Source organism: Kryptolebias marmoratus, linkage group LG4 (genome assembly GCF_001649575.2).
Source record: "Kryptolebias marmoratus isolate JLee-2015 linkage group LG4, ASM164957v2, whole genome shotgun sequence".
NCBI classification, from domain to species: domain Eukaryota; kingdom Metazoa; phylum Chordata; class Actinopteri; order Cyprinodontiformes; family Rivulidae; genus Kryptolebias; species Kryptolebias marmoratus.
Genome location: NC_051433.1, coordinates 9,498,843 through 9,526,827, shown reverse-complemented (window position 1 = coordinate 9,526,827; position 27,985 = coordinate 9,498,843). Strand labels below are relative to the sequence as shown.

At 38.1% G+C, this 27,985-nt stretch overlaps 1 protein-coding gene across 6 annotated transcripts in view; it reads left to right on the top strand.

Moving 5' to 3' along the window:
• The window catches only part of itga7 (integrin, alpha 7), a 33,877-nt gene that overhangs the window by 1,911 nt on the left and 3,981 nt on the right, over window positions 1–27,985 (top strand). For 2 of the 6 annotated variants that reach the window (XR_005233087.1, XM_017408809.3), the window contains exons 2-24: window positions 12,761–12,888; window positions 13,352–13,431; window positions 13,560–13,815; window positions 15,515–15,622; window positions 18,946–19,153; window positions 20,244–20,440; window positions 20,645–20,733; window positions 20,814–20,941; window positions 21,142–21,237; window positions 21,343–21,404; window positions 21,668–21,837; window positions 21,959–22,105; window positions 22,389–22,504; window positions 23,050–23,236; window positions 23,331–23,405; window positions 23,905–23,984; window positions 24,113–24,190; window positions 24,553–24,655; window positions 24,875–25,090; window positions 25,326–25,445; window positions 25,597–25,710; window positions 26,998–27,096; window positions 27,217–27,342. Coding sequence is in view for 4 of the 6 variants with exons in the window: in XM_017408809.3 (XP_017264298.1) it covers window positions 12,761–12,888; window positions 13,352–13,431; window positions 13,560–13,815; window positions 15,515–15,622; window positions 18,946–19,153; window positions 20,244–20,440; window positions 20,645–20,733; window positions 20,814–20,941; window positions 21,142–21,237; window positions 21,343–21,404; window positions 21,668–21,837; window positions 21,959–22,105; window positions 22,389–22,504; window positions 23,050–23,236; window positions 23,331–23,405; window positions 23,905–23,984; window positions 24,113–24,190; window positions 24,553–24,655; window positions 24,875–25,090; window positions 25,326–25,445; window positions 25,597–25,710; window positions 26,998–27,096; window positions 27,217–27,342 (2,983 nt within the window). In the remaining 2 variants the exon portion in view is untranslated. Of the gene's footprint in view, window positions 1–12,760; window positions 12,889–13,351; window positions 13,432–13,559; window positions 13,816–14,741; window positions 14,874–15,514; window positions 15,623–18,945; window positions 19,154–20,243; window positions 20,441–20,644; window positions 20,734–20,813; window positions 20,942–21,141; window positions 21,238–21,342; window positions 21,405–21,667; window positions 21,838–21,958; window positions 22,106–22,388; window positions 22,505–23,049; window positions 23,237–23,330; window positions 23,406–23,904; window positions 23,985–24,112; window positions 24,191–24,552; window positions 24,656–24,874; window positions 25,091–25,325; window positions 25,446–25,596; window positions 25,711–26,997; window positions 27,097–27,216; window positions 27,343–27,985 lie in introns of all 6 variants that reach the window. The other 4 variants (XR_001808424.3, XM_017408807.3, XM_017408811.3 and 1 more) reach the window with 3 other exon arrangements.

Genomic DNA, 27,985 nt, shown 5'->3' with positions numbered 1-27,985 from the left:
ATTTAACCGTTGGCTCCTCAGTTTACCCGTGCAGGAGTCGTCCTGACGCCTAGTGAGGCCGAGGGCAATGACATCAGGCGGAATCATGTCACCCCCTCTCAAAGCCTTCCCAGCAGCAGTGCTCTAACTTATTTTAAAATCCGACTATAATAATAAAGTACTGTATTGCTCAGTGCTGTGGCCCGCAGTACACAGGAGGGATGACTCCGGAGAAACTGAGCATCAGTGGTGTTTGTGCCAGGAGACGGTCAATAAATGTCTGAATTGAAAGGCTGATGTGATGATGCACCAAATGGAGAGGAGCGGCATGAATAATGCTTCTTGTACACCCTGACATCAACTTCATCTTTCGATTACTTATGATGATTTCACCTCTGATCGGATGATGTTCAAAGCTGTAGTCAGGATGACAGAAATACTGTTTATCTCTGCCCAGTCCCGTCTGTTTAAAAAGAAAAAGTTTCAAATTGATTTTAGTGATACGGTTAAGTTCTGGTGTTCTTTTTAAGGTTTGTGAAAATGTATTGTATATGCATTTTTGTAGAAAAGTAATAATTCTTAAAGAATTTGATCTAAGTAATAACAACATTTATCTATGTTTGATTCAATCAGAAATGAAAAGAATTTGAAACCACAACATTTTTATAAAATTGACTAGATATTATTAAGTAAAAACTTGTTAAACACCTGATTTTACACATATCGTACAGAAGAACATTAACAATTTTCTGGCAAATGAAATTTCAATGTTTACTCTTCTTTAGCTTTAAATCTGAGCACAAATTCTGCCTCTTATAATACTCCACTTGACTGTCTGATGTTTTATCCAGAACTTGTGGTTTACAGTGTTTTTTTATTTTTACTTTTTACCCAACAGTTAAACAATAGGCTTAAGCTCAACGTAAAACATTTTTATAACCCAGTTTATATCATTTTCATTAACTTTAACTGAGGCCACTTGTATCAGATGTATTTTAAATTTGTTACATTCATTTTGTGCTGCGAGACAGAAGACAGAACAAAAGTTCATTTTTTAGTATTTATGTTATGCCCACGTGAGTTTATCCAGGTACTTTGGTTTCTAAAAACATAAATGTTAGGTTATTCGGTAACTCTAAATTGTCCCCAGGTGTGACTGAGAGACCAAATGGTTGTTTGTCTCATTTGTCTCTGTGTCCCTGTGATGGACTTGTGACCTGTCCAGGCTGTACCCCATCTCTTGCACAGTGACTGCTGGACACAAGTCATCCAAATTAAATATCACAATTTGTTGTTTATGCGAATACTCCACAACTACAGTGTGCATTTTGTGGTGCAAAAAAGTTTGGAGCATAACTTATACATATGGAAACTCTTCTTACCATCCAGCAACACTGTTACACCAAAGAAAACATTAAAATTAAAATTAAATTACATTAAAAGTGAAACAGTTTGTGTCTAGATACGTGTGTAGGTGAATCTGCCCACTTGTCAGTAGTAACCTTTTATTAAGCTAACTATATATTGTTGAATGTAATAAACACACTCTGCTTCAGTTTCATTTTGGTCTTTGGCTAAAACAGTATTATTTTGAATTTATTTTAACATCCACGTCATTTTCTCCACATGTCAGGAGTTTGAAACTTTCTGAGATGATTTCATTAATCTGTGCACTTATTCAGACAGCAGCATAGCAAACGTTCCTCCCGCCTGAATAAAACATTTCTATTCAGCTCTATAAACGTCCCGTCTCTACGTGGCTGCCAGTGTTACTTTGATTGTCTGATAAAAAGTCTCTGAACAATCTGCCTAAAACCTTTTGTAATTAAACGCTCTTGACTCTTTTTCTTTTTGGTATCAGGCACGTTTGGGTTACTGCTGCCCGTGGCCATTCTGTTTCATGCTCATTGTGTGTTTTATGTCACCTGATTCAGTTGTGAATATGATATTGCTGCTTTGATGCTCTGTTCTGTGCTTTTTTATGACAGGATCACATGACCTGTGATGAAAACAGAGCTCATAGAGCTCAGCTTAGTCATGTTATTATCCCAGGACTGTTTACTGAAAGCATGGCCTCTCCACACAATGTCTCATTTCTATTCTCAGTTTTGCTTTACATCTTTATTTGGTCACCTCAGACCCTACAGCTTGTTTGGCAACAAATGTCAAGGCAAACATGAAGCCATGCATCCCAGTGACCCCCTGTTCAGTGTAAGAGGATCCTGGTCAGTGTCATGACTCGAGGAAGTAAAAGTATGCCACCCTCAGAGAGCCTCCATCTGTCACCCCTGACCTGTAAACCTTTAACTTTTTCTATCTTGGCTGTTGTGAAGCAGAACCGCCCGTAGCTTTAACTGATAGGGCTTCACCCACCACTGCTACTGCTGCTGCTGCCAGACTGAGGATAAGACGAGAGGGTATTTGAGTCTGAGTTATGTGTTTGTCAGCTATTTATATTGACATGAGAAGTGCTTCCGCTTATAGTTCACAGACTGGTGAGGACAGGGAGCCCGATAAGCCTATTCCCTGATCCTGTATTGTTTTACAAATTTGGCTGCTGTGTATTTCTGCATAAATGTAACAGAAAAAAATAATGCAGATAAATACCAACCATAATATTTAATATTTATTTATTGTCTGATGCCAAAGGTGATAATGTTTTTGCCTATGTGTGTTTGTTTCTCTGTACTGTTAGCAAAATATTCCATGAAGCGGTGAATGGATTTGAATGAACCTTAAAAAAAAAACTAATTTCTTGCAAGTCCAGTAAACACAAAAATTGCAATAAGTCAGCCAATTTATTGATTTTCAGCTAATTTTTCATGTGGTAGCAGCTAAGTCTGCCCAACACACACTAACTGAGTAAGGTTTGTTTTTAAAATGTTGCATTTTACAACATGGAGCTTACTTTGTTTTGTATTTTTTTTTTGCATATTAGTCATCTTGTACCAACTCCAAAGGAAAGTATTCACCTTTAAACTGTCATTTTTATTTTTCTGTAAGTCATACTGTGTCTCATAATTTAGTGTTTCATCGTTTTTTTTTATTTCCTTTTTGTTTCCCTGTGGTTTGACATACGTAGGGGGAAAGCAGCTCCACTCCGCTGCGTTCATGTGGGTCACAAATCATCCATTATTGTTTCGTGCTGAAAGATCTGCGCCTGGGCTTTATAACATCTATTGTGCTATATCCCTAGTCTGACCCAGTTGGCTCTTTATGTGATATTTTTGAAATTTAACATTTTTTAATTGACCAGTGGTTTTCTTTGACTAATTATTTAACTGTAATCAATGAGTTTTTTGTTTCAAACCTTTCAGTCTGCAGCATAGCCACGTGTAAAATTGTTAAAATCTTATTTACCTCGCCGCTGATTTTAGAATTAGCTGTGTTGCTTTGCTGTCAGAGAGAAAGCGGGAACGTCTCCAGTTGCAGCGAGGTTCGTGTTTACATGTGGGCTTGCTTTGGTGCCTTTGCTAGCAGAAACTCTCAGGATGGCCTCAGGTAGCCAATATAGTCCCAGACATCATGTCTGGAGTTTGGTGTCAAATTAACTGCGAATCTGCAACAGAGATTTCTGAGGCTGAACAAATCTTCTCATTAAACTAAAGGTTTCATTCAACAGCTTTAAGAACATGACTGGCGTGTGGCAGGGACTTCTGGTTGATGTCCAGAAATTGCAAAAGAAGTCAAGTGCAAAAGACGAGAAACAAAGCAATCAGCCATAACCTCTAAATCGGTGCCAAGTAAAATGAATAACATGAGTCAATTTTAGAATACAGTATTCTATTGAAAAACATTGAAATCAAGGAATAATGAGGATTTTATTTAAACATGTTTCAACAATATTTACACTTCCAAGTCAGCTCTTTTCTGTACCAGCTAGCAGAAAAAAAGAAATCTCCTAAAAATATTTTCAGAGAGCAGAAAGTCAAACAAATTAATGTTTAAGCCACTTCAAAAGGTTGACAGTTTTTACAGCCTCAGAGCTAAGATGTTTGTATCTTAGCTGAGCTACTTTTCTTAAAGGTTGTATCTCACTGAGCTACGACTGTTGGGAAACTAGTCGGTGACTCAAAATTGTAGGAAAAATGCAAGAAAATATGTCAATTTTTTGTTGCACTCTCACTGAATTTTAAGTGTTTGCAATGAGGTGACCTATGAGGTGTGTGGTCACGTATTAAACAGACATTTTCTGAAATTTACAGCCTATTTTCATGTGCCCAGCTTGTAAGTAACTGCATTTTTGTTTGTGTACATTATTTTGTACCCACCTTGGCAACAGTCATCAAGCAAGAAGTCTGTGATCCTCTGCGACTCACTTGAGGAAGTTGAAAACCCTGCGAAAGCCACAAAACATTTTGGAGACATTTGGGAGACTCCTTTATGAATTCCCATCTTCCAACTAATCACAATGAGATTCCACCTTAAGGCTGTCGCACTCAGAACTCAACATCAGTCATCAAGTCAGTACTCAGCTGCCAGGTCTGCACAACTAACTCACAAGTGGAAAAAAAAAAAGAAGTTTTTCACAAATTTATCGCAACCCTGAATTTTTCAGGACAATATTCTCATTGACTGTGAAGGAAAATGTCAACACTTTCAGGCATTTAAAAGAGTTTATTTCTTTAGATACTTGACAAAACAGCTGTGAATATTTCTAAAAATGATCTCTTGCTGTCACATGCACTTATGAATGGGTGACTCTGTCTAAAATCAACAACTAACTTTTTTTTTTTTGCCCCACGGCTAAAAATGTCATTCATAAATGATGAGTTACAGTATTATACTGTAATGTGGAGTAATGTTTTATGTCTTGGTTTCTGTGTGTGTTTAAGATACACAGTCAAGTATAAGTTATTACTTTATTATCATCTTTTCTTAGCCTTTTTTTTTCTGTAGCACAGTAGCCAACCGTGGGTAGTTTAGTACATGCTTTTTGTTTTATTGCAACAATTTTCCAAAACTCTTGATTAGTTTGTGTGGTCATGAGTCAAGAACAATATTCGAAAGCGTTTATTTTTCATTGAACAAGATAAATGTGGGGTTCAGCAGACCTGCCTCACTCATTCATAACACAAAGACAGATTTCTGTGTGATGATTTACATTACAATGGTCAGATAAAAGCTACTTTTCATCCCCAGCTTAGGAGTTTAAAATGAACCATCCCCCCCTCCCATTTCCCTCCATGAATTCAATTCATGATTTTTGTTCTGCTCACTTTTTCTTTCTTCCTTTTTAGTTGGTCCAACAGTAACTATCTTGCTGAATTTCTCATCAGGCATTCATGAGAAAGCCTCATAAATATAAGAACTGCTGCAGTTCTCATATACAGGAGAGATCAGAGAGAGCAAATGGTGAATAGAGAGGGCTTTACAGTCTGACATGCACATTCACGCACGCACGATTGATGCCTTTTCTGCCTCCCTCTTGCTCTCTCTTTCTATTTAGCATTCTTCCATTCCTCCGCTGTGCTGCTGGGGCCTGGACAAAAGCTCAGTGGGAAGCGAGGCTGACCTGAGGGAGAGCTTTCTCGAATATTACTTTGCGGGCCACATGCTCGCTGAGAGCACAGGGACAATCTGCAGAGTCAGGAGGAAACATCCAACTTAGATCTAATGGGATGGAGGATAGAATTTACGAACGCTGGAAGAACTCAACCTGATTCTGCATGTAAAGTTCAAAGACAGCTGGTAGATCATGAGCTGAGGTTAGACAGGAATGTTAGGATTTCTCTCATTTTTAAACGTTGCCTCAGTTAATTATGATGATCTGTTGAGGTTTGCTTTCTGTGTTTCTTGGTAAAAAGCTCAGCATTTTCTTGATTTACCTCCATCATCTTATGATCTGTGGGGGGAGGTGTGGAGGGACTGATGGAAATGGGGAGGCTGCTGGGATGAATAAATCATTGCAGGCTTCCCATCTGATTTAATATGTGTGCGTCTATGTTCGTGCGTGTTTGTGCATTGAAGCAGTTTGGATGAAAGTGATACAGACAGTTTAATCAGCCAGCTCTATGGGAACTGAAATGATTTCTGACACAAAAAAAGCAGACAAGGGAAGGAAATTACATGGGAGGGGGAAGGTTTTTGTTTGTATTTATTACAGAGATCTGCTGTTTGATTTGCCACAGTTTGATACAATCATTTACATAATATAAATGTTTTAATAATTCTTCTAATTGATCTCCTTTTTCTACAGCTACTTGCATCTTATGTAATTTCCTCTGGCAGTTTTAGGTGTGGCTCTAAAGTGACCTTTTTTTTAAACATTTTGTGGAAAACATACATAATGCTGCTGTTTCTGTCAATAATTGGAGAGTGGGCAGTTGAATCAAAACCTAATGCAGGGCTAAAATAGAAAATAAAATAAGGTGCAACGGGGCAGCAGAAAAGGAAGACTGACAGAGAAACCAAATAACAGACTTAGGATGAAAAAGCAACAAAAATGTGATGATAAACCAAACCAATATGATGACAACAAAACAACATTATAGTAAAAAGCGAAATCCAACTGAAAGCCTAAAACAAAAAAACAAACAAACAGACAAAACATGTAATAGATTTCTATATTTACTTTTACCTTTATTTACATGCAAAGCATCTGAACCAGCAGATTTTATCAGCTACAATAAATATGAGATTCTGCTTTATTTTTTGCAACATAATCCAGGATGGTTGGGACTGAGGAGTTGCAGTGAGATAAATGATAATAATAATAATGTAATTTTAAACAACTGATGACAACAATTGTGATTTGATACAAGGGCAATATTCAGTCTTTTAGGATTAACGAAGGGCAGAGAATCAGTTGCTTGTCACTAAATGTGACCAAATCATTAACAATTCAAAGCATTTGTTCTTTATTAATATCATCTGAGTGTCCACTCACATACCAGAAGCAGAGCATTGGTTCCTAACTCATAGGAATAATAAGTTCCAGCAAATAAATCCATGAGAAATAACAGTAATGGTAAAAAGAAAAGACCAGAGATTCCCTATTTTCAGACTGACAATAAGGTAAGAAACTGAGACAATGAAATTGAAAATTAAACACTCTAAGCTCTCAAATTTTAAACCAAAGAAAGATTTCAACTTCAAATATTTCTCTTCTTAAGGTCCGACACAGAGTAGTACTTATGCAAGACATCCTCTAACAATAGATCAATAGATGGACGAGTGGATAAGAAGGGAGACAAAAGAATGAGATAAAGAGAAACTGGGGACAGTTGGTGTTGGGGTTGTGCCTTACACTTCAGACCTGAGGGCCAATCATTACCTCGACTCTGTCTGAAACTGGATGTTCACTTATTGATCAGTGGGGCAGGTGGTGATCTTAGGGGCTGTTAAAGATGCATATGCAGTGAGGATAAAGTTACCAATGCCCTTGTAGTGTAATCTCTTTCTGCCTCAAATCGACTCTCTCTGCAGTGTCGCAAAATATTTTACTTAGTTCCGTAAACGGTCTTTGGGATGTCCAGAAATGAATAATTTAGGCAGGAAGTTGAGTCACAAATACGGGCAGAGAAGCACATCATCCCATAGGACCTTTTGCCCAGACATGCAGCTGTTTCTGTCTCTCTTTTTGCTCTTTTTTTAACGTGTTGCCCAACTGTTATTTCTTCTGCCCAGAGTTGGTCAGATTTGAGGTGTTAATAACGTGATGATGCATAGCTCAGTCACCTCATTCTCAGCTGTTGTTTTCCTCCTCAGCTTAAAAGAAAGGCAAAACTGGTGTCAGGTGTGAAAGCTGGATTTTTGAAAAAGACCCCTCAGCTTTGTGAGACAGTGAGGCGGTGCTGGATCTGTAGTTCACACAGCTGTTTGCGCAGCTTCCGGTTGTCTGATAGGCATCTGCATGAGTTTGTTTATGAATAAATATTTGAGCTATGTGTGCACTTGGGTTCTTATTAATGTCGTTTCTTGCACAAATAGTCCATCGCATGTATGTTTGTATGAATGTGAGGGAGTGTGTGCTTAGGTCAAAGGTCAGAGTCCTGCTCCAGGACAATAATGGAGGTCTTAAAGAGCTTTTGGCCTCATGCTGATTGTTTCGAGCCACTGTCCACAAAGAAACAGGTTCACACTGCTGCGTGATGGACAGATGTTAATGAGTGTGAGCACACAGTAGATGAGAGCAGGACCTTTTGGAAATGAATTAAATGTTGGTGTGTTTAATTTAACTTTTGTCGACTTTATCTTTATCTCTATCTTGCTAACACATTTAAATTATAAAATGAACCATAACTTTGACTTTAATTGTTTTGCATGCAGTCATTCTGAAGTCCCCTTTAAAACCCAGACTCCTCCCTTCCTAAATGATTTTCTCCACTTTTTCTCCCTTTTTAGTTGAATGTCAGTGTAACAAACAAAATAGAGCTCTCAATTCTCTTGAGAATGCAAATGTTTGTGTGTTGATTTATATGTTTACAGCTGTTTATATGCACTAATGGAGCTTTTGCTCAGCTGCGTAAACTCTTTTTTGTAGCAATAAAAGAACAGTTAGTTTAGATTTTTTTAGGCTCAGTGTCGCTTGAGTTTTAAAATTGATTTTGAAAAGAAAATCAAAAGAGTTTGGGATGCTAACCCTTGGCAGAGGAAATGCAGAGGCATTGGTAAAATTTCCATAAACAGTTTATCAAAATGTAAGTGTGATGGGAGCTTATCTCTGAGAAAGGTCAAGACAGAACAAAAAGCTCTTTTACATAACTTGTTTTCTGCCATTTTTATATTTAGTGAAGAATAATCTTAATCTGAGTTATTTGTGTGGTGAACTGTCTTTTTCTACTGGTCTCAGGACGACTGTTTTCAGGATTGATGTGATTCCTGATTGCAGTGAAACAGTTGTGTGTGTTGGGAGGTTATAAGATTGCGTGCACGCATTGGGGGTAAAGAAATGGGGGAGGGGTGGATGGGATTATAAAGAGAAAGTGTTGGGGTCACTGCACATGCTCCCCTCAGTAAACACATCTGTGTGATGAGTGTATGTGTTGTTTCTGTGGTGATCCACTACAGAAACAATGAAGACTGCTGTGGAGGAGCAGGGGTTATACATCACAAATCACTGCAGAGGCATGCTTAAGCAATTTAAGACCCCTGACCTTATACCAAAAATTAGTTTTAAAAACATCATGAAAGTAGATTGCACTAATTAACCCATGTCCTCCTTTCTACTTTATCTTTATATAATGACATTACTTGATTAAAAAATGATGGATAGCTTCATTCATCTGATGATTGATTGCTTCTTTTCTCACCTCATTATTTTTTTTTCTATTTATCATAATGTAATTGGTTGTGTGTGTGTGTGCGCACACACATGTGGATGTTTATTTGTTTCTGAGTTGTGTTAGCAAAATATATCATGAGCTAATTAAAAATATTCAAATGAAATAATCAGAAAAAAATCAGTGGATGCCCGTCCATCCATCCATCCATCCATCCATCCATCCATCCATCCATCCATCCATCCATCCATCCATCCATCCATCCATCCATCCATCCACCCGTCCGTCCGTCCGTCCGTCCGTCCGTCCATCCATCCATCCATCCATCCATCCATCCATCCATCCATCCATCCATCCATCCATTATCAGCGTTGGATCGTGAGGGCAGCAGCTTGAGCAGGGAAGTCCAGACATCTTTTTCCACAGCCACTTCTTCCAGCTCTTCAGGGAGAACTTCAAAGCGTTCCCAGGCCAGCTGAGAGACATGGTCTCTCCAGTGTGTCCTGGGTCTTCTCTGGGGTCTCGACATGCTCGGAACACCTCCCTAGGGAGGTGTCATGTAAAGAGGCCCTTTGGACGCAGTGGATGTACATCTACAATGAATTAGCTTTTGGAGTAAACCCGATTCAAGATGGCTGCCCCAGCTAATCGACCTTAGAAAACAAACAAACGAATGGCTAATACAGTCAGTGTTACAGATATTACAAATAAAATTTTATGTGATATTGGCTGAGAGTGATTCTCAACAAATGAGCTTGTTCCATTCTCCGCAAGGACTGAGAAAATTGTTTGTTTTCCCAAGATGTCAAAAACAAAGTTCGTTCTGGTTTGGACATTTCATACTTCACAAGAAACGTAAGTGCAGAACTCCTGAGAAATTCTCGTGCAGGAAATGTCAACATTTCCAGTTTTTGTATTAACCATCCCTACTTTAAATTTATGATTGATTAATCAATATTTACCAGACGCAACATTAGAAAAAAAAGGTGCAGACCTTTAAAGTGTCCTGGGTGTGACTAAAACCCTGCAGAATAAATGTATTTACCATTAACCTCAGCAATCTAAGATGGTGAGAATAAAAAAATAATCTTTTTTTAACATCAACATGTTAAAGCTGCCATTTTGGCCCTATTAGCATGCTCATATTAGTATAGATATCTGCATTGCTGTGTTTAAGAACACCTCTGGACTTGTTTTAATCAGTTTGTCAGACATGACGGGACCAACAGACAGAGACCAGGTCCTTTATCTGATCAGTGTGCTCATCCTGTCAATGTAATCCACAAACACTCTCCCATGAATGCTGGTACTGGCTTTGTGGCGTCAGGATTCATGTGGGTTCTTCAATAAACACCCCCATCGTCACACTCAACACCCTGGTATCTTCTCCAGATTCAGTCTGCACTAACAAGAACCTTCCCACCCATGTCACACACCGCAAAAACTACACACACCATCCCAAATGTGGATTTACTGGAGACTGAATTCATTAAAGGAGATCATGATGATACAATCTGAGTCAACCCGAAACAATGAAGTTGGCTCAGATATTAAAAAGAACTAATAGATGAAAGTATTACTCAGCCGTGGTGGTTTATGTGTGTCAAAGCCTGGACAGGTGTTCATGTCTGTCTGCTGAGCAACAGTAGATTTAGGCTGCTTCTATTCTTCCTGTTCAAATTAATAGTTTTTCAAATTTGATATGTTCAGAGCTTCAGAAAATTGAAATAATGTAGTTAAAATATATACATTTTAGATGGATCACATTTGCTCTGTGACTATCTTTGTCAGACATGTTTTGTTTGATATAAATTTAACATTACCTTCATTTAGACACTGAATTATATATAAACAGAAGGGCTTAGACGTATTTTGTTGTTGATCATTTAAATTTTGAATGCAATAGGAGGTGGATATCCCTTAATGACAAGGATAATTTTAATTCCCAGGTCTACAGAAGAATAATTCAAGTTATATGCAGTATCTTTTACTTGATGAAGTGTCGCCTCCAGAAAGAATGATCTCACTTCTTGCACAGACTTGCACAGTTTAAGAAATATACGCATTTGGAGTCATCCTATCTCTTCTCCAAATAATGCTGGTTTGACAGATTAGATCTTCCAGCCTGACATCCTGACACCTGCATCTGTACATGTTGGAGCATAAAGAGGTATTTTTTATACTCCCAATCCTGTTTACGATTTTGTAATTTTGTTCTAAAGTTTAGTTAACTGTGTAAATGATGGTGATTTGCAGAGTTATGAAGTTATATAAAAAAGTGTTTAAACATCACTCTGTTGAGGTACAGTCAATGTAAGTTGATTTGAAATTAAAGTAGTTTTTTCCTTCTACCGTCAGCTGTTATATGGTTTTCAAGTACAAGTTTTTATTGCTCACTGAATTAGATGTTTTTAAACCTAGAGGGTCAGAAACTTGTGAGTGTTTACTTCAGACCACTTGTAATAGTTTGACTGGTTGAACACACATTGACAGGTCAAGTTTCACTTTTAATTTTGAGTAACTTCTTCAATGTTTGGTGACATCTTCAGATATTTTATAGATCAAGACTTTAAAACCTAAAACTGAGAATTATGCGTTGCATAAGACAAAGAAAAGCAACAAATGTTCACAATGTGTAATTGGAACAATGAGTGCATGACATTTTTGCTTATAAATATCACTGAACCATGAAGGCGACGCTTCTGCACTGTGGGTGATATCAGCGTCATGTGTTTTGCATAATAAATCATTTGTAAGACCAACCAGGAGGAAAATAAGAACAAAATCCCTGTAAAGGACAGCTGATTTATTCACTTTCTGTCTGGCTAATGAGTTAGTAAAATTTTCTTAACAATATATAATATATATAATAATATAAAAAAACAGTTATTGTTTTGTAGGTAAAATGTTTTGTAGTTACAAAGATATCTTTAAGTTTTGACTGTAAAATGGTGGATTTGAGGGGAGCTGGTGGTAAAAACCTTTTAGTAAAGACAGAGCTAACCAGTCATTACTGAGTATTCTGGGTTTTATCACAACAGATCAGACTGCTGTGAGATGATTACTGCTAAACTCACTCGAGGATGAATTTCTGTTTTTGTTTTGTTTCATGTTCTGTATTTTGTTCTTCTCTCAGCCTCCGTTTCCTGTGCTTCTCGCTGTCATGCTGGTGCCGCAGCCGATGGTGTTGGGTGGAATGAAGCTCAACACTCAGTTTTTAAATAGCATCTGAATCAGCCATTCCTAATATGGCAGAGGGCAGTGACACTGGCCCCAAAATATCAGCCACCACCTCACTGAAAATAAAACTTTTCCTCGCCTTGATCGTAAAATACAGTATGACTAATTATGGCTGTAATACAGAAAAACAAACCTACACAGAAATATCACAAAGCTGTTTAGGTGAGGTAGATTTAAAGTCACTTTTCTGAGCAGGATTTGGTAGTTTCTCCTGAGCTGCATGGCGTCAATACGAATAGATTAAAGCCTGTTGCTTTGAATGAATTTATAACTACATTGTAAACTATTAGTCATTGTTTGTATTGAATTTTGTTTAGGATCCTTGTGGGGGCACCGCAGGCAGCAGGAAAGGGCCTGCTGAGAGGAAGTCGACCAGGAGCCCTTTTCAGGTGTCCAATCACACCAGAGGAGTACGACTGTGAGAGGGTCAATATCGACGAAGACAGTAAGTTTGTGCTTCCAGAATTAAAGGATCTACAAAATTACCAGTTTTGATAGTGAAACATAATGCTTTTAGCATCAATAATTGATTTCTCAGTCATTTGTAATATCAGGTTAGGGCATATTGACGTTTTCATTATTTGTTAATGAATAAAAAACATTTTTGGTTCTAAGAAATCAGTCCTGGTGACAAGCTGCAGTCCTGTTTTGGACGTTTATAAAATCATTTCTATTTTGTTGGTGCAAAACCAAGCGATTAATTGTCAGTGTACATGCAACAAGTTTCCATTTCCATTAAATCTGGCTACAGGATATGTGGTACTTTTATTTAACTTATAAAAAACTGAAAATCTTTAGATCTTAATAATGCACTGCATGAAAAGTGTTGTCTTCTGAGTCTGAGCTCAAGTTCGGTTGATTTACAGTTTGGAAACCATCATGATTAATGCTTCTGTGTTTTCACTCAGTAAGTCCCGACAGAGAAAGTAAAGACAACCAGTGGCTCGGAGTTACAGTCAAGAGTCAGGGGATTGGAGGCAAGGTGGTGGTAAGTACTGAAACTATAACTATAAGCCAGTAAAGATAATTTTTAAGCAAGTCACAGTCAATGAATGTCAAACTGTGTAAAAATTAACAACTGGTATCCCACACATGTGATTTCTTACTTTCCAAAAGACCTGCGCTCACCTGTACGAGCTGAGGCAACGTGTGAGTCAGTCTTCAGAAACTCGAGACCCCATTGGACGCTGCTACGTCCTGAGTGACGACCTGACGAGGCGAGACGACCTGGATGGAGGAGAATGGAAGTTCTGCGAGGGCCGGGCGCAGGGACACGAGCAGTTTGGTTTCTGTCAGCAGGGCCTGTCTGTCAGTTTCAGTCCGGACAAGAACTTCATTCTGTTTGGAGCGCCAGGAACATACAACTGGAAAGGTAACGTGTCTGACTGAGAATGACAAAGGCTTCCCTGTTAAAGTCTAGAAGTTGTATGTTTTTTGATTTTAAACATCTCTAAGAATAATCAAGTATAAATATCAAATGTAGAAAGCTTTGCTGGAAATGGCATTTAAAAGATTTCCAGGTAACAGGTAAGTTGTATCATTACAATCAATGTGCTACTGCTTTAAAGGCTAAATAATAATAATAATAAATAAAAATCTGTTGTCTTGTAAGCTATCAGCAATAAAAGCAATGCATGCAAAATGTTTAATTAATGTATTACTACAATTAGAATAATTCTTGAAATTTATGGACCTACTAACTGAACACAGACACAAACAATGATATTCATTTATTTAAAAAAGCTTTTGGAGTTACAGTATCTACACAAACACCAGTGTATTAATTTTACTGAGAGATGTTAGAAATTCAAAATGTCCTTTGCTGCCTGTTTGCCTTTTTTTATGCATTTCGGATTCTAAGAAGTTGTCAAATAATTAAAAAAAATATTCTAAACAGGCTCACACAATGCGAATTTGCACTAAAGCAGTAAACAAATGGCCTGATGCAATAAGCTTAATCTTGTTTTTTTTTCCTCCTGGCTGCTGTTTCCTAAACCAAAAGGAGGTTGTTTGGTTAGCTGAAACTGCTAACAGCTGAAAAAATATATCTTGAACAGAAGCAAGTTAAAAGAATGTCTGAAATCGTAATCAAACACTTTGCAGCCATTTTAAAAGCAGGTTTAGTGGGTAGTTTGAAAAGGTAAAAACATAATTGTCTTTTGTATGCTTATAAGTTCAACTATACGCTGTGCTGACAGTAAAAAAAAGCTTGAGCTCAGAGTCTGCTTGTATGATGCCTGTATGCTGTGATATGTCTTTGTTGTTGCCTTGCTGTGCCTTCACCTGTTCCCTTTCTAGGTGAGATGCACGTCCAGCTCCTAAACCAGACTCTGCTGGACCTTGGTTTCTATGATGACGGTCCGTACGAGGTGGCAGATCACAAAGAGCATAATGCCAGGCTCATTCCTGTGCCTAACCACAGTTACCTTGGTAGGACTCGCCCTCCCTGCTCACTGCTGCCTGTGCACAGGAGAGAAAGAGAGGGCTGGGGGAGGATGACACCACGGCTCAGACTGTAACTCGGGAACAGTAGCAACAGGAGGGGAAACTTGTTTTAGTGTCGCTCTCATTCCCTGAGGATTATTTCTGGGTATGACTCATAAAACCCTAAATATGACTCCCTCTTGTTTTGTGAGAAAAGGCTCACAAAAGTGGGTGGACATGGCAAAAATGCCTTGAGCTAACTGGGGCCTGAGATGAATTCTTATGATGCCTCTTTATGAGGAAACAAGGAAAATATTGTATGTTCTATCCCCACTACAGTGATGTTATCATCATTCCATCTTCCACCCTCGTTTGAAGGCGGGAAAACTTGACAAACATTGTAGTGGACTGAGTGCAGTCTGAGCCTGAAATGTCATCTGTCCACCAGGAACCCAGTGGTTCTGCAGGAGAAACTGCTCCACGAAAACAAAGCACCAACCAATCACAACCTGTCTCACCTGCGCTCCCCCCCTTTTCTTCTTCTCCCCCTTTTTTTCCCTCCCTCACCATTTCACCACTCCATCACTCCCCTCCCACACTCCTCCTTCTGTTTCTTTGTCTTTCTTTTTTGTCCTTTTGGGCCATAGGGCTCTTGTTCATGGCTAGCGCCGTGGAAGATGCACTGCTGTACAAAACTCTGGAGCCCTCCAAGAGGCCCACCCCGTTTGAGGATGTAGCTCATAATAGCTACTTAGGTTTGTAGGCGTGCAGTGTTTATGTTTGGACCAGACTGGGCTTGTAGTGGACATGATATCTGTTCTGTCTTTGTCTTTGTCTTAACTGAATGCTTCCTCCTGTGTAGAGTTTTATTAAGTCATATGTGTACTTTGTAGGAAGTTGTCTTTCCTGTCATAAAGAGACAGCCATCCAAAGTGTATTTTCAAAATTCTGAGTGACTATTTATTTCAATTTTTTATCTTTTTTAAACAAATAACTAGTTATTGATTTAAAAAGATGGTTCTCTCTTTGATTGCATAGTTGTAGGGTGTTTGTCCGTCCTGTCTGTAGAACTGTCTGTAGTGTGTTCAGCCTATTTGTCAGTTTGTGTGTCTGTCTGGATGAAGCTTTCCAGGGGATCTTGGTGGTGGTTTTCCCGTTGATTGTTGGAGTTTCTTAACAAAATTGTGTTAAAGAGTCTAACTAACAGACAAGAGTGAGCCTACGTCCATTACTGCAGCAATCTCAAACTCCACTTACACACATCTGATCTTGCAACAAAATTCTGTCAATAACATGTTCACAATAGTTTTTTTTTAAGTTTGTGCATAAAAGCATTTGGATGTAAAACTTGAGGAGGTAAAAACTTTGGTGTGCAAATACGAGGTAAAAGCAATTAAATCTCCTCTGAATACATTTACGTTTCTTTCCAAAACCCTTGAGCGGATGTACTATCAGTTGTTCCCAAATGCTGAGTATAATATTCTTTGCTGTTCAGCCTTACAGGTATTTGAATTTATTCAGGCTTAGTTTCGATCTGATCTTGTTTGCCCTGTTCTGCTGCATATTTACATTTTAGAATGGAAACTTAGATCATTTAAAACATTCAGATTTTTTGCACAGTATCTTACTATCTGTCATCTTATTGTAGCGTTTAATGAACTAACCTTTGCAAGTGTGAATAAAAAAGTCATGAACACACTGGAAAGAAGAATTGAATTTTGCTATCACAGAATCACCCACTGGTTTGGGAACCTATCTTTCAGGAGATTTATTATCTTTTTTAGACTTTAAAACTTTTGTTTAATATTAATAAAATAATTACCTGCACACTGATCCAAAAAGAGATGAACCTAACAGAACCTTGAATGTCTTCAAAGAAATACAGATAGATTCAAGATTTTATAGGAGAAAGAAGAACTACCTGATCTGCTTAAGAGCTTTTTATACAGCGTTCACCAGTAGTGGAAATAGTGGTTTATCTGGTGCTTCTGTGTAGGGTTTGTGTATCTGATTTTGTAGCAGAACTCATCGATTGTACAGTTTATAATCATTTATGGGATTTATAAAATCAGTTTATTTTTGATCAAAGTATTTTTTTAACATTAAATCATGAACTGTTGGTGGGTTGATATCACAAATTAGTTAATGACCAATCTTGGCCTAGTTATTCTGTTTAAAATGAACAAAAATAAAAATAACAGAAGTTAATTTCATGTTAGAGGACGAGGAAAAGCCAGAGAAGTCTGAAAATATTTGACTGATTTTCTGGTTGTAGAAAATTAATCACAATTTTAGATTCACAAGTGCTGGACTGAATTTACCACCTTAAGAACGGCATACATATAAAGGAGAGATATTCCTTATATTTAACTTAAAGAAGGTGATGTGTGAAGCGTTTTTAATGACTATCCTAATATTTATTGTGTGTGAAGTTAATGAGCCAGCCTCTGTTAAACCAGATCGGCTCATTTTTATTGTTGGGGTCCAGTTATCACTCTTCACTGTGTGGATCTACCATACATCTCTGCATTCACATTCCTCTAAGCCTGCTTACCCTTAGCATATTGAGCTGTCTCCTTGACAACACTAATTCTCTCATGACCTTTTAGCCCTCTTTTATAACTCACATGCTTTCATTGATCCTAACCAGATGAAGCGAGTGCCTAAATGCCTATCAAGATGACAGAACCTGTTGAATAGATTTGAACCTGCTTATCATATATTGGTCTCATTCAAAGAATATAATATTTCATTCTGAAGGTATAATCTTGCTGAATAACAAAAAAAGTAACAAGGGTTAAAGCTAAACCAAATATTCATCAAATTTGCAGGATAAAACCAGATTTTATAAAGACTACAGGGTCTACAGGGTGGCTACATTCTTATAAAGATAGTTAAAATGGATGTAAAATAAAAAATAAGTAAAACACTGCCTGTAGTAACTTTGAATTTTACCTAAAAATAGAAATTTTGATTGTTATTATATAAAATAGAAGATAAATATGGCCTGTTAATTGAACTTATTTTATTGTTTTAATCAGTGGTCATGATGACAAAAATGCAAATATAAATATAAGAAACTTGTAAATTGTTCGGTAAAGATGAACTAAAGTCTTTATGTACTGTTTTGTGTGTATGTAGTAAAGTAATGAAGTAAAAATGATGTAATCAAATAAAACCAAGCTGTTTCTTTAGATTCCCACTGTTGGTTCACTCTTATTAAGTTTAGTTTTACAGCGTTGAGCTCTTTGGAGGCCTGCTTGCTGAAAACCACCTTGTAAAGCAAAAAGTAGCACCTTGTCTCCATCCAGCTGCCATGTTACATTCCACACCTGCCACCCCGGAGCTGCTCTTTTTTTTGTACCTATTTTGTTTCCTTCGGCATGTTTACTCAGAACTAACAAATGTCCTCAGTGTCCTCCCTTTTCTCACTCTTTGCATGCTTTTAACAGAAAAGCAAAATGCATGTGCTCGCTTGTGTTCATGTAGAATATCTGATGCGGTTTGCATTATTTCTCCCAGCTTCATTTGAAACTTCTGACACAATCTCAATATGAAGAAAACACAACTCCACTCCTCACCTCTTTGCTTTGGTTGATTTACATGCAAACATGTTCCCACATTCCTTCACACACACACAAACATTCACAGAGATGTAAATTCACACACACACACACACACACACACACACACACTACAGAGGAGATCTTCCAGGTAATAAATCTGTTTAATGTGCTTCTACTTTATTTACATACTGACCTCAGTCGAGGCAACTGATGCAAAGCTGCAGCTTCATGAATCTCAAAAGACGAAGGGCAATACATCTCCTCGTGTTCCTGTCGCAAACAGCTCGTTTGCTTTTATCAGCAGATGCACAGATCCTTTACAAACCCAACGCACGACATTTTCACCCATCATGAGTTTGTCATAAAATCAATAGTCACTTAGGGCACACATTTCATTAGGAAGAAGATGAGCAGAACATTGCACACTGTGAAGAGCGGAGCCACAAAACCTCACATTCAATACAAAACCCTGAACCCTCCTCTTCCTCTTCCTCTTCCTCTTCCTCTACCAGGATTTTCTGTAGACTCAGCTATGGGCATAATGAGCCTCGGGGAGCTGACCTTTGTGGCCGGTGCACCTCGAGCCAATCACACAGGAGCTGTGGTGCTGCTGAGGAAGGACAACGTGCACCGACTGGTGCCGCAGCACATCTTCTGGGGGGAGGAGCTGGCATCCTCATTTGGGTATTCAGTGGCCACTGCAGACCTCAACAACGACGGGTGAGAACAGAGCTAAAGAAGTCATCACAACATTATGAAGGGCCAAACATGGAAATTTTAAAATACAACACTGTAAAAATACAAGTTTTGCTTTAAAAAAGGAGCAGCAATGGTAGATCACAACCCTGTTAAAGGCCAAAGCTTATTTTATCATTTTAAAGAAAGTGAATTGAATCAGCAGCAGATTTTATTGAGCTTTTTCTCTGCCCATCCTCCATCTCTCCACTGAACTTCATAAAGTTCAACATTTGCATAGCCTTAATAAATGCATTCACACTAAAACTTGGACAGATACAGGGCTTGTGTCCCTGTGGATGAAATTGGATTGATGCCTGAAGTCACAAACTATGGCCTTTTAAAAACTTCTTACCTTTAAAATAATTCTGTTTTTATATCCTGTAAAAAAAATAAAACAAAGTTGAAAGAATTTCATATTTGATTTAGAATAAAGTGTATTTGTAAGTGAGAAAGAAAATTACCAAATCATAAAAATTACAGTTTTTTTTTTTTACAGTGGAATTAAGAAATCTCTGAATGAGCCCATGTTATACTCATTTTACTTCATTTTAATTGGACGATCTAGTCGAATATATTCAGCTGCTTTGAGCTAATAAAACAAAAAGTACCATTCTGTTTATTGCTTCTCTACCTTTTGTCCCCTTCAGTCTCAGATGACTTGCTTTAGGTTTTGTTGTTTTAGCCCACTTCACAAAAGGCTCAGTCTGCTCAGTGGTGTGATGCAGCTAATCATTGTTTGCCCATTTGCAAACACTGCAGATAAAATATGTTACATGACAATATACATTTAACACATTGTAGTGGTACAAATACTGTATCTAAACAAATAACAATGCATTTCAAACAATCAAAATTTATCTGTGGGTAAAAACTTTCTTTGATGTGGCCTTAAATAAAAAATTAAATGACCAAAGAAAAAGAAAACCTTACATAGCATCTATAAAACGGACATCAAAAAATGACTGCAACCAAATACAGAACAAAAGTGACTGTACTTCTTTACTTTTAATCAGAGATGAGTGGATAAAGAATGAATATCTAGGCCTAATTTCAGTTTTTTTTCTATTCATAGTTGGACAGATTTGATTGTCGGAGCTCCAAACTTCTTTGACCGTAAAGCAGAGATTGGTGGGGCTGTTTATGTGTATCTGAACCCCTTCGGTCACTGGGACGATCAGGCTCGACCAATTCGCCTCAACGGGACTTACGACTCCATGTTCGGGATGACAGTCAGCAACATCGGAGATCTCGATCAGGACGGATACGGAGGTGTGAGCAACGCTTTTTATTTACTTACTAAGTTCATGAGTAAATCATAAATCTAAACCAGAGACGTCAGAGTTATATAACATAAGGTTATTACTGTCTTATACAGAATAAGTGAAAACTACGCTGCAGTAAGTCATTGTGTTTGATAGTTTCTAAACATCTGAGAATTTTAAGAGTTGCAAATAAGTTTTTGTTTTTATGCAGATATTGCTGTGGGAGCGCCGTTTGATGAAGATGGAAAAGTTTTCATCTACAGAGGCTCTGATGCTGGAATTGAGACTAAACCTGCTCAGGTAAATTTAGCTAAAAAGGTCGTATATAAATAATAGAAGTTAAGGGTGACTCTGAGTAAATGCCGTCTTGATCCCTTTAGATTCTGGATGGCCATGACTTTGACGTCAGACGTTTCGGATATTCCATCTCAGGGGGTCTGGATATTGATGAAAACCAGTATCCAGATGTAGCAGTTGGTTCTCTTAACGATTCAGTGGTCCTCTTCCGGTAAGTACAGACTTTTTTAGAAATCAAAACAAAATGTGCAAAGATATTTCTGTAATAAACATCTGACTAGAGATTTTATAGTTTGAATTTAAGGCTACGTCAAAACATTTTAGCTTTTTTTAAAAAATCTAACTAAGCAATGAGGAAATGCCATCATTTAGTCATAATTTTCTTTTCTGTCTCATTTCTTCGTCCTTAAGGTCTCGCCCAGTCATCCATGTGATCAGAGACATATCAATTGACCCTCAATATATTGATCTGCAGCATTACAACTGCAAGGGAAGAGATGGAGTCTGGTGAGAATCGATTATGTGGCCATGTTTAGGAAAATATACCCCATAAATTTAAGAGCATATGTTGTGAATCATTTTGTTTAAACACCTCCCCACACTCCTTTTTAGTGTTGAGGTTAAGGCCTGCTTCACCTTCACAGCCTACCCAGACCACTATTCACCACATATTAGTAAGTTCAACTCAACTTTTCTAATATTGTTTTTAACTTTTTCATTTGGGATGCCAGAAAATGTCAGGATTTATATTTATTTGCATGAAAAATAACATTATCTATGGAGTTACTCTATAATAAGAGTAAAATCAATAGTTCAATCATTGTGTGTCCCCTCCATGATCGTTCCTGTTCTAACCCTGTTGTGATCTTTAAACGCTCTCCACCTGTGTCCTGTTTTTTATACATCAATGTGTTACTCCTGTTTTGTTCTTCCCAAGCCCTCGTGGTGCATTTTGAAGCCGACACAGAGCGGAGGAAGCTGGGCCTCCCACACCGAGTCAACTTCCTGGGTCGCAGTTCACTGGAGCCCGAGTACACGCAGACAGAAGAAGTGGAGCTTCACCGGCAGCGTCACCCTGTGTGCACCACCGCCATCTTCCAGCTGCACGTCAGTAACTGAAATCTACCTGTTTTACTGCATGTTTATAGGGGATAAAGAATGCACTTTACCAAACTCTCCTTTTCAGGACAAAGTTTTTGACTGTCTTACTTTCTGTTTGTCTACTCAGGACAACATTCGTGACAAACTGCGGCCCATTTCATTAGCGATAACCCACACTATCAAACCTGTGCCGCCACGCAGACACTCTGGCAAAAGACCACTGAGGCTACCGCCTGTACTCAATCTCACCCCATCTAATACGCTGCACTCTGAGGTCTGTACCAAAAAGAAAAGGAACTATTTTATGGCAGGGGATTGCTGCAAATACATGTTAAAGCTTTCTGTCAACCATGTCTTTTTTTATTAATTGAGAAACTCAAGGTTTAGATAAAACCAAACATAAAATATGAAACATGTCAAGCTCAAAACAGTGAATCCCGTTCATTTTTAAGCTCTAGAAATTGGTTCACAGTTGGTTTAGTTTTGTATCAAAAACCTTCGAGCTGTTAAAGGACACACAATCGATGTTTAACACTTATCTCGCTCTATCCCTGAAGGTGAACTTCCTGAGAGAAGGATGTGGCAGCGACAAAATCTGTCAGAGCAATCTGAAGCTGAGCTACCAGTTTGGAACGCGACCTCTGAACTCTGACTTCTTCACCCCTCTGCCAAGGTTTGTCCTGTAGTGTTTCAATTTTTTTTTAAGTGAGCTGGTGAATTTATAAATATCACCTGAAAAACAGTTGTACGGCAACCTCAATTGAACCCAATTTTTGTGTTTAGCTGTAATAATATAAATTTATAGATATATTTCTATCTGTTTGTGTCAGCACTTTAACAAAAACCTAACAATTGATCTCAAATTTCCTAAATTCTTTTTATAATTTACCATTAAACAAATATTTACTTTTGATTTTAGACCTGTTATAAGGTTTAGGAATTGCAAGTTTGTTTATTTGACTCATAAATAATTATCCTGAAAATAATAATCATATTAAAGAATACCTTTTGGCCAGGATCTAAAAAGAGAAAGTGTTATTTTGTGGAAAGATAGACATCTTAAAAACACTTTGATGTGAGATTACTTGGTTAAATTTGAATAGTTTTACATGTAATTGTAACCAGCATTCAGTATGTGCTCATATACAATTTGAATTTTATTTTTCAAGCAACTTTTAGCTATTTTCTAACCCCCATTTTCTCTTTGACTTCATACAGAGATGAGGATGGCTTGCAGGTGTTTTCTCTGTCGGACCAACGTCTGGTGGTGCTGGAGATCACCATCACAAACATGCCCTCTGACCCTCTTCAACCCGAGGAGGACGGTGATGATGCTCATGCTGCTCAGCTGCTGATCAGCCTCCCAAATATGCTGTCATACGCCGGGTCTAGGGTCCCATCACAGGTCTTAAACTAATGATTTAGATGTTGTATCACGCACCATCAAGCCTTATATTTCCTCTGATGGGTTTTTTGTTCGTTATCCTGACAAACTGCAGATGAGATGTCAAGCAAACCAGAATGGCTCCCAAGTTGAATGTGATCTGGGAAACCCTGTCAAACGAAACACAAAGGTAAAAAAGATGAGTTTTCAGTTTACATACCTTGTTATATCAACAAAGTGTGGTATAGGAGGATTTTGATCATAAGCTTAACACTTTCTACTGTAAGAAACATCCATGAGGTGATTAAAAGCCTCAGTGTAGAAGCTGAAATTAAACTAAAACAGGGGTCTCCAATCCTGGTCCTCGAGGGCCACTATCCTGCATGTTTTCCTTGTTTCCCTGCTCCAACACACCTGATTCAGTGGTTAAATTACTTCTTCATGTTCTGCAGAAGCCTGTTAATCACCCATTGATTCAAATCAGGTGTGTTGGAGCAGAGAAACAAGTAAAACATACAGGATGGTGGCCCTCGAGGACCAGGATTGGAAACCACTGGACTAAAACTTTGTCCAGTCACATTAAATCAACTCTACAACAATAACAGCTAAATACTGAATCCAGTTTTCCTTCTGTGTAAGTAATTAATGTAACAGTTCAGCTGAAACATTCATGTGTGTTTGCCCTTCAGCTAAAATTCACCATCAACCTGAGCACGGCTAACATCACCGCAGAGACGACTGAGTTAACCGCAGATCTCCAACTGTTGACGTAAGTCCTCCTTATCCCCTCGGTGACAACACAGATCAGTGTTGGACCACTCACAAGTTTGTCTTTATTCGATTAAAAGAGCTGTGGTTAAATAAGTCTTTGATCTGTTGTTATCATTTCATCTTCAGCATCAGTGAGCAGCCTGACCTGGACCCCGTCACAGCTTATGCTAAAGTTGTGATAGAGCTCCCTCTGTCTGTCAGCGGGTGAGTTAACATGGTTTGAAAAACTGAGAGGGTGTACATCTGCTTGGTCTTAGTTTAAACTTGACATCATTGTTTTCTTTTTTGCTTTAGGGATCTTTAATTCATAATCTTATAATGTTTTGCATTCACTCACACTACTTTATGTTAAGACTCTTGATGTTTACTTTTAATATGTGGGTCTGAGAAGTCTTGCAGATCATAACCTAATCCAGAAGTAGAACGGACATCCTGTGGTTTTAAATAATGCCCTCAGTCTTTGTAGGAGTCATCGGTACCTTTGAGAGTCATGTTGGGATTAGCTCTGCTTATGAAGCTGTGTGGGAAACATGTGTGCAGCTGATCTGATTATATTTTTCTTTAAGACTGGCTCGTCCTCAGCGGCTGTTCTTCAGTGGGACAGTGAAGGGAGAGAGCGCCATGACCAGTCTGGAGGACATCGGCAGCCCTGTGGAGTTAGAGTTTGTGGTGAGCAAAGACTTGTACACTTAAGAGTAACTGTGGTGTTTGACAAGAATATGTTGCTGTGATTATCACCATTTAATCACGTTGTTTTGACTGAAAGAAGAGAGATGAATCATTTATCTTACCTGCACATGAAAAAAAATTGCATTTATTTAAAACAAAGAACAATAAAGAGTGATTGATTCTTTTCCATCATGCACTGTATTTATTTGGTTCGGTCAGGTCTCAAATCCTGGGAAAGCTCACCAAATGCTTGGCTCTGCCTTCCTCAACATCATGTGGCCCAATGAGCTGGCAAACGGAAAGTGGCTCCTCTATCCTGCAAGCATGACGTTTGACGGCCACCCAGGGACACAGTGCACCCCGAAAGAAGCCTTAAATCCTCTGAAGCTACAGAGCATCTCACCTGCAAACAATTCACAAGCTGCTGGTCAAAAGGTCGGAGCAACTACTGATTTCTAACAACCAACTTTTATCATGTTAAAATCATTCTACCTGCTAGAAGATGCATGTTATGGTGCATCTTCAAAATCTTTTTTTAGCTAATATATTTCCTCTTAACTAACAGAATGATCAATTACATACAGAGATGGAACACATTCTAGTTTAATTGAATAAAAATGTAATAGTCACAGTCATAATATGCATGCAAACATGAATGCATCGCTCTCAGCAGGTGGGCAGAGGTCGCCGCTCCTATCCAGAGGAGGAAGATCAAGTGATGAGAAAAGGCAGCGTGGGGCGAACCACTCCAGCTGTGGCAGCTTCAGAGAGACGCAAGTCGCTCAAACTGGTAAGAGAGACAACAAATGAACATGAAAATAAGGTCAGTTTGTTAATTTATCACTAAGGTAACTGTAAAATACAGATGCATAATTGAAGAGATGTGTTTTTGTAGCTTTTCTATTCATCGGAGCATTCTGAGCTGTTGTTCTGTTCTTCAGGATTGCCTCCTGGGCTCGGCACGCTGCATTCTGTTCCAGTGTCCTCTCCACAGCTTCACAGGTCAGGCTGTCCTCAACATCCACGCCAGGCTGTGGAAAAGCAGCTTCATAGAGGTAAAAAAAGATCCATGCAATCCAATTAGAATCAGTGTTTCTCTGAGCTTTCATTGTCAACTTGTAGTTTCACTTTCTCTGACTTTTTTCCCTCAAATTTCTGCAACTCATGTTCATCTAAGTACAGCGGTGGATCTGGAGCTCTTTTCTTAGGGTGGTAAAAGTGTGGCATGAGGTTCCAGCAGGGGGGCAAAGTTTATTGCAGCTTTTATTAGGTAATGAAATGGGTACGCTTTACCTGCTGCTCCACAGATTAGAGCTTTTCAGTAGCCACTTTGATAATCAGGAGGAGGTCTTGAAACTGTTTTTGCTGGTGAAATTTACAAGTCCTGGTCCTGGGATCAGGTTAAACCATTTTGAGATTCAAAAGGGGGTAGGCAAATTTTAAATCAGTAAAGAGACTGAAGTTCTGTGGAAACATCCTTGGCTTTCAAATTTGTACTAAAATATTTTATCTAGGAAATATGATGTCAACTGGGGGGTGGCATGATATCTTTTTTTCCAGTGGTGGCTGCCACTCTGTGCCACGCCCTGGAACCACCACTGCCTAAGTACACAATTAATGGAAGTGAAGACTGAAAACTGCAGTGAGAGCACACACAGGAGGAACGCTTAGATGTTACAGGAAGCAGCAATCTGAGTCACATAAAATACAATATTTTGTCAGAGAACCAAGACTGACTCACTCAGTGTGAGGATGGTTTGTTTTCTTGTTCAGTAAAAGGCTGAATGGAATTTATTTAAATCCCTTTTGGAAATTAGAAATGATTCACATCCACCATTAAAAGTTAGGGAACCCCTTTTTTCACTTGACTTTTGTTTTGAAACATTTTGGCTGAAATATCTGATTATCCCTTGGTGCTGAAAGGCAGACAATGTTTTTTGCCTGTGTTTGTGTGTTATCAAAATAGTTATCAAAATATTTCATGAACGATGGATGGATTTTAATGAAAGTAACCATTACATGAACTGTTACGACACAACTCAAAATAGCTACCACAACCAACTTAAGGAAACACAAAAATGGCTATGACTCAGTCAGTTTAATAAATGTTGTGCTAAAATTGTGGATGATTGTCATTCACAACACATATTCCAAGCACAACTAAATATTCAAGATCTTGGCTTTGAATTTCAGCAGTAACTGTTATCTGATAATTGTCATGCTTTTCAAAGCAGAATATAGAACAAACACACATCTTGAAAGAAGATTTAACCATATAGCGTCGCGTTTTACATCATAAATGTGATGTTTGATCTGTGTTTTACTGCTCTGCTCTCGCTCAGGATTTCCCAGCAGTCAGTACTCTGGAGCTGCTGGTCAGAGCCAACATCACAGTCAAGTCCAGCATCAAACACCTGTTCCTCAGGGATGCAACAACACAGGTACTCAGTTCACCCCCTCCACGGAAAACTAAATTACAACTATATACAATAAAAGAGTATTTGTTCAGCTCTTGCAGTGATAAATATTAGCTTGTGGTATAATCCGCTCTCCGTCAACAGATTACTGTGATGATTTACCCAGAGTTGGGTCTTGCTGATCAGTACTGGATCCCCTGGTGGATCATCTTAATAGCCGTCTTGGCAGGCATCCTGCTGCTGACTCTCCTCGTATGCATACTGTGGAAGGTAATTTATACGTTCTTATCTCTTTCATTTGGAAGCAAGTGGCCTCTGCATACACCTATAAGTCTGCACTCTACTGGATTTGAATGTTTAAAGTAAAGTCTTTCCTATAAATCACTAAAATGGTGGAAGAATTTATACAAAACCGAGTAAATGACAGATAAAAAGTGCTTTTTTAGTTACAAGTACACCAATGTTCTCAATCAAATGCATCTAGTTCAGTTGTTGACAAATACATGACTTTAAATCAGATTTTTTTTTTAAATATATTGCTTATGTTCTTTATTATTTTTTGAACAAAAAAGCCTCAAATACTAATTTTTTGAATATACCAAACATGCAGACTTTTTTTGTTATTGTAGATGTCTAGGAAGAAAATTAATACAATTTTGTTTAATTTTCATTAAAACAGTGTTTAAGATTTTTTTTCCTTTCCTGCCTTTATGCAGTTTCTGAAGGCGTCACTAAAATTGTCACATTTACTTTAAAATTTATCCTCTTTCTCCTCACATTTCCTGGCATTCCAAATATTTCTGTTCTACCCTGCACTCATATGGTACATTTCTAGTTAATCCTCATTTTTTCATTTCCTCTTCTATGCTTATCTATGCTTATATTTGTTTCTTTTCTCTCATTCCTGTTTGTT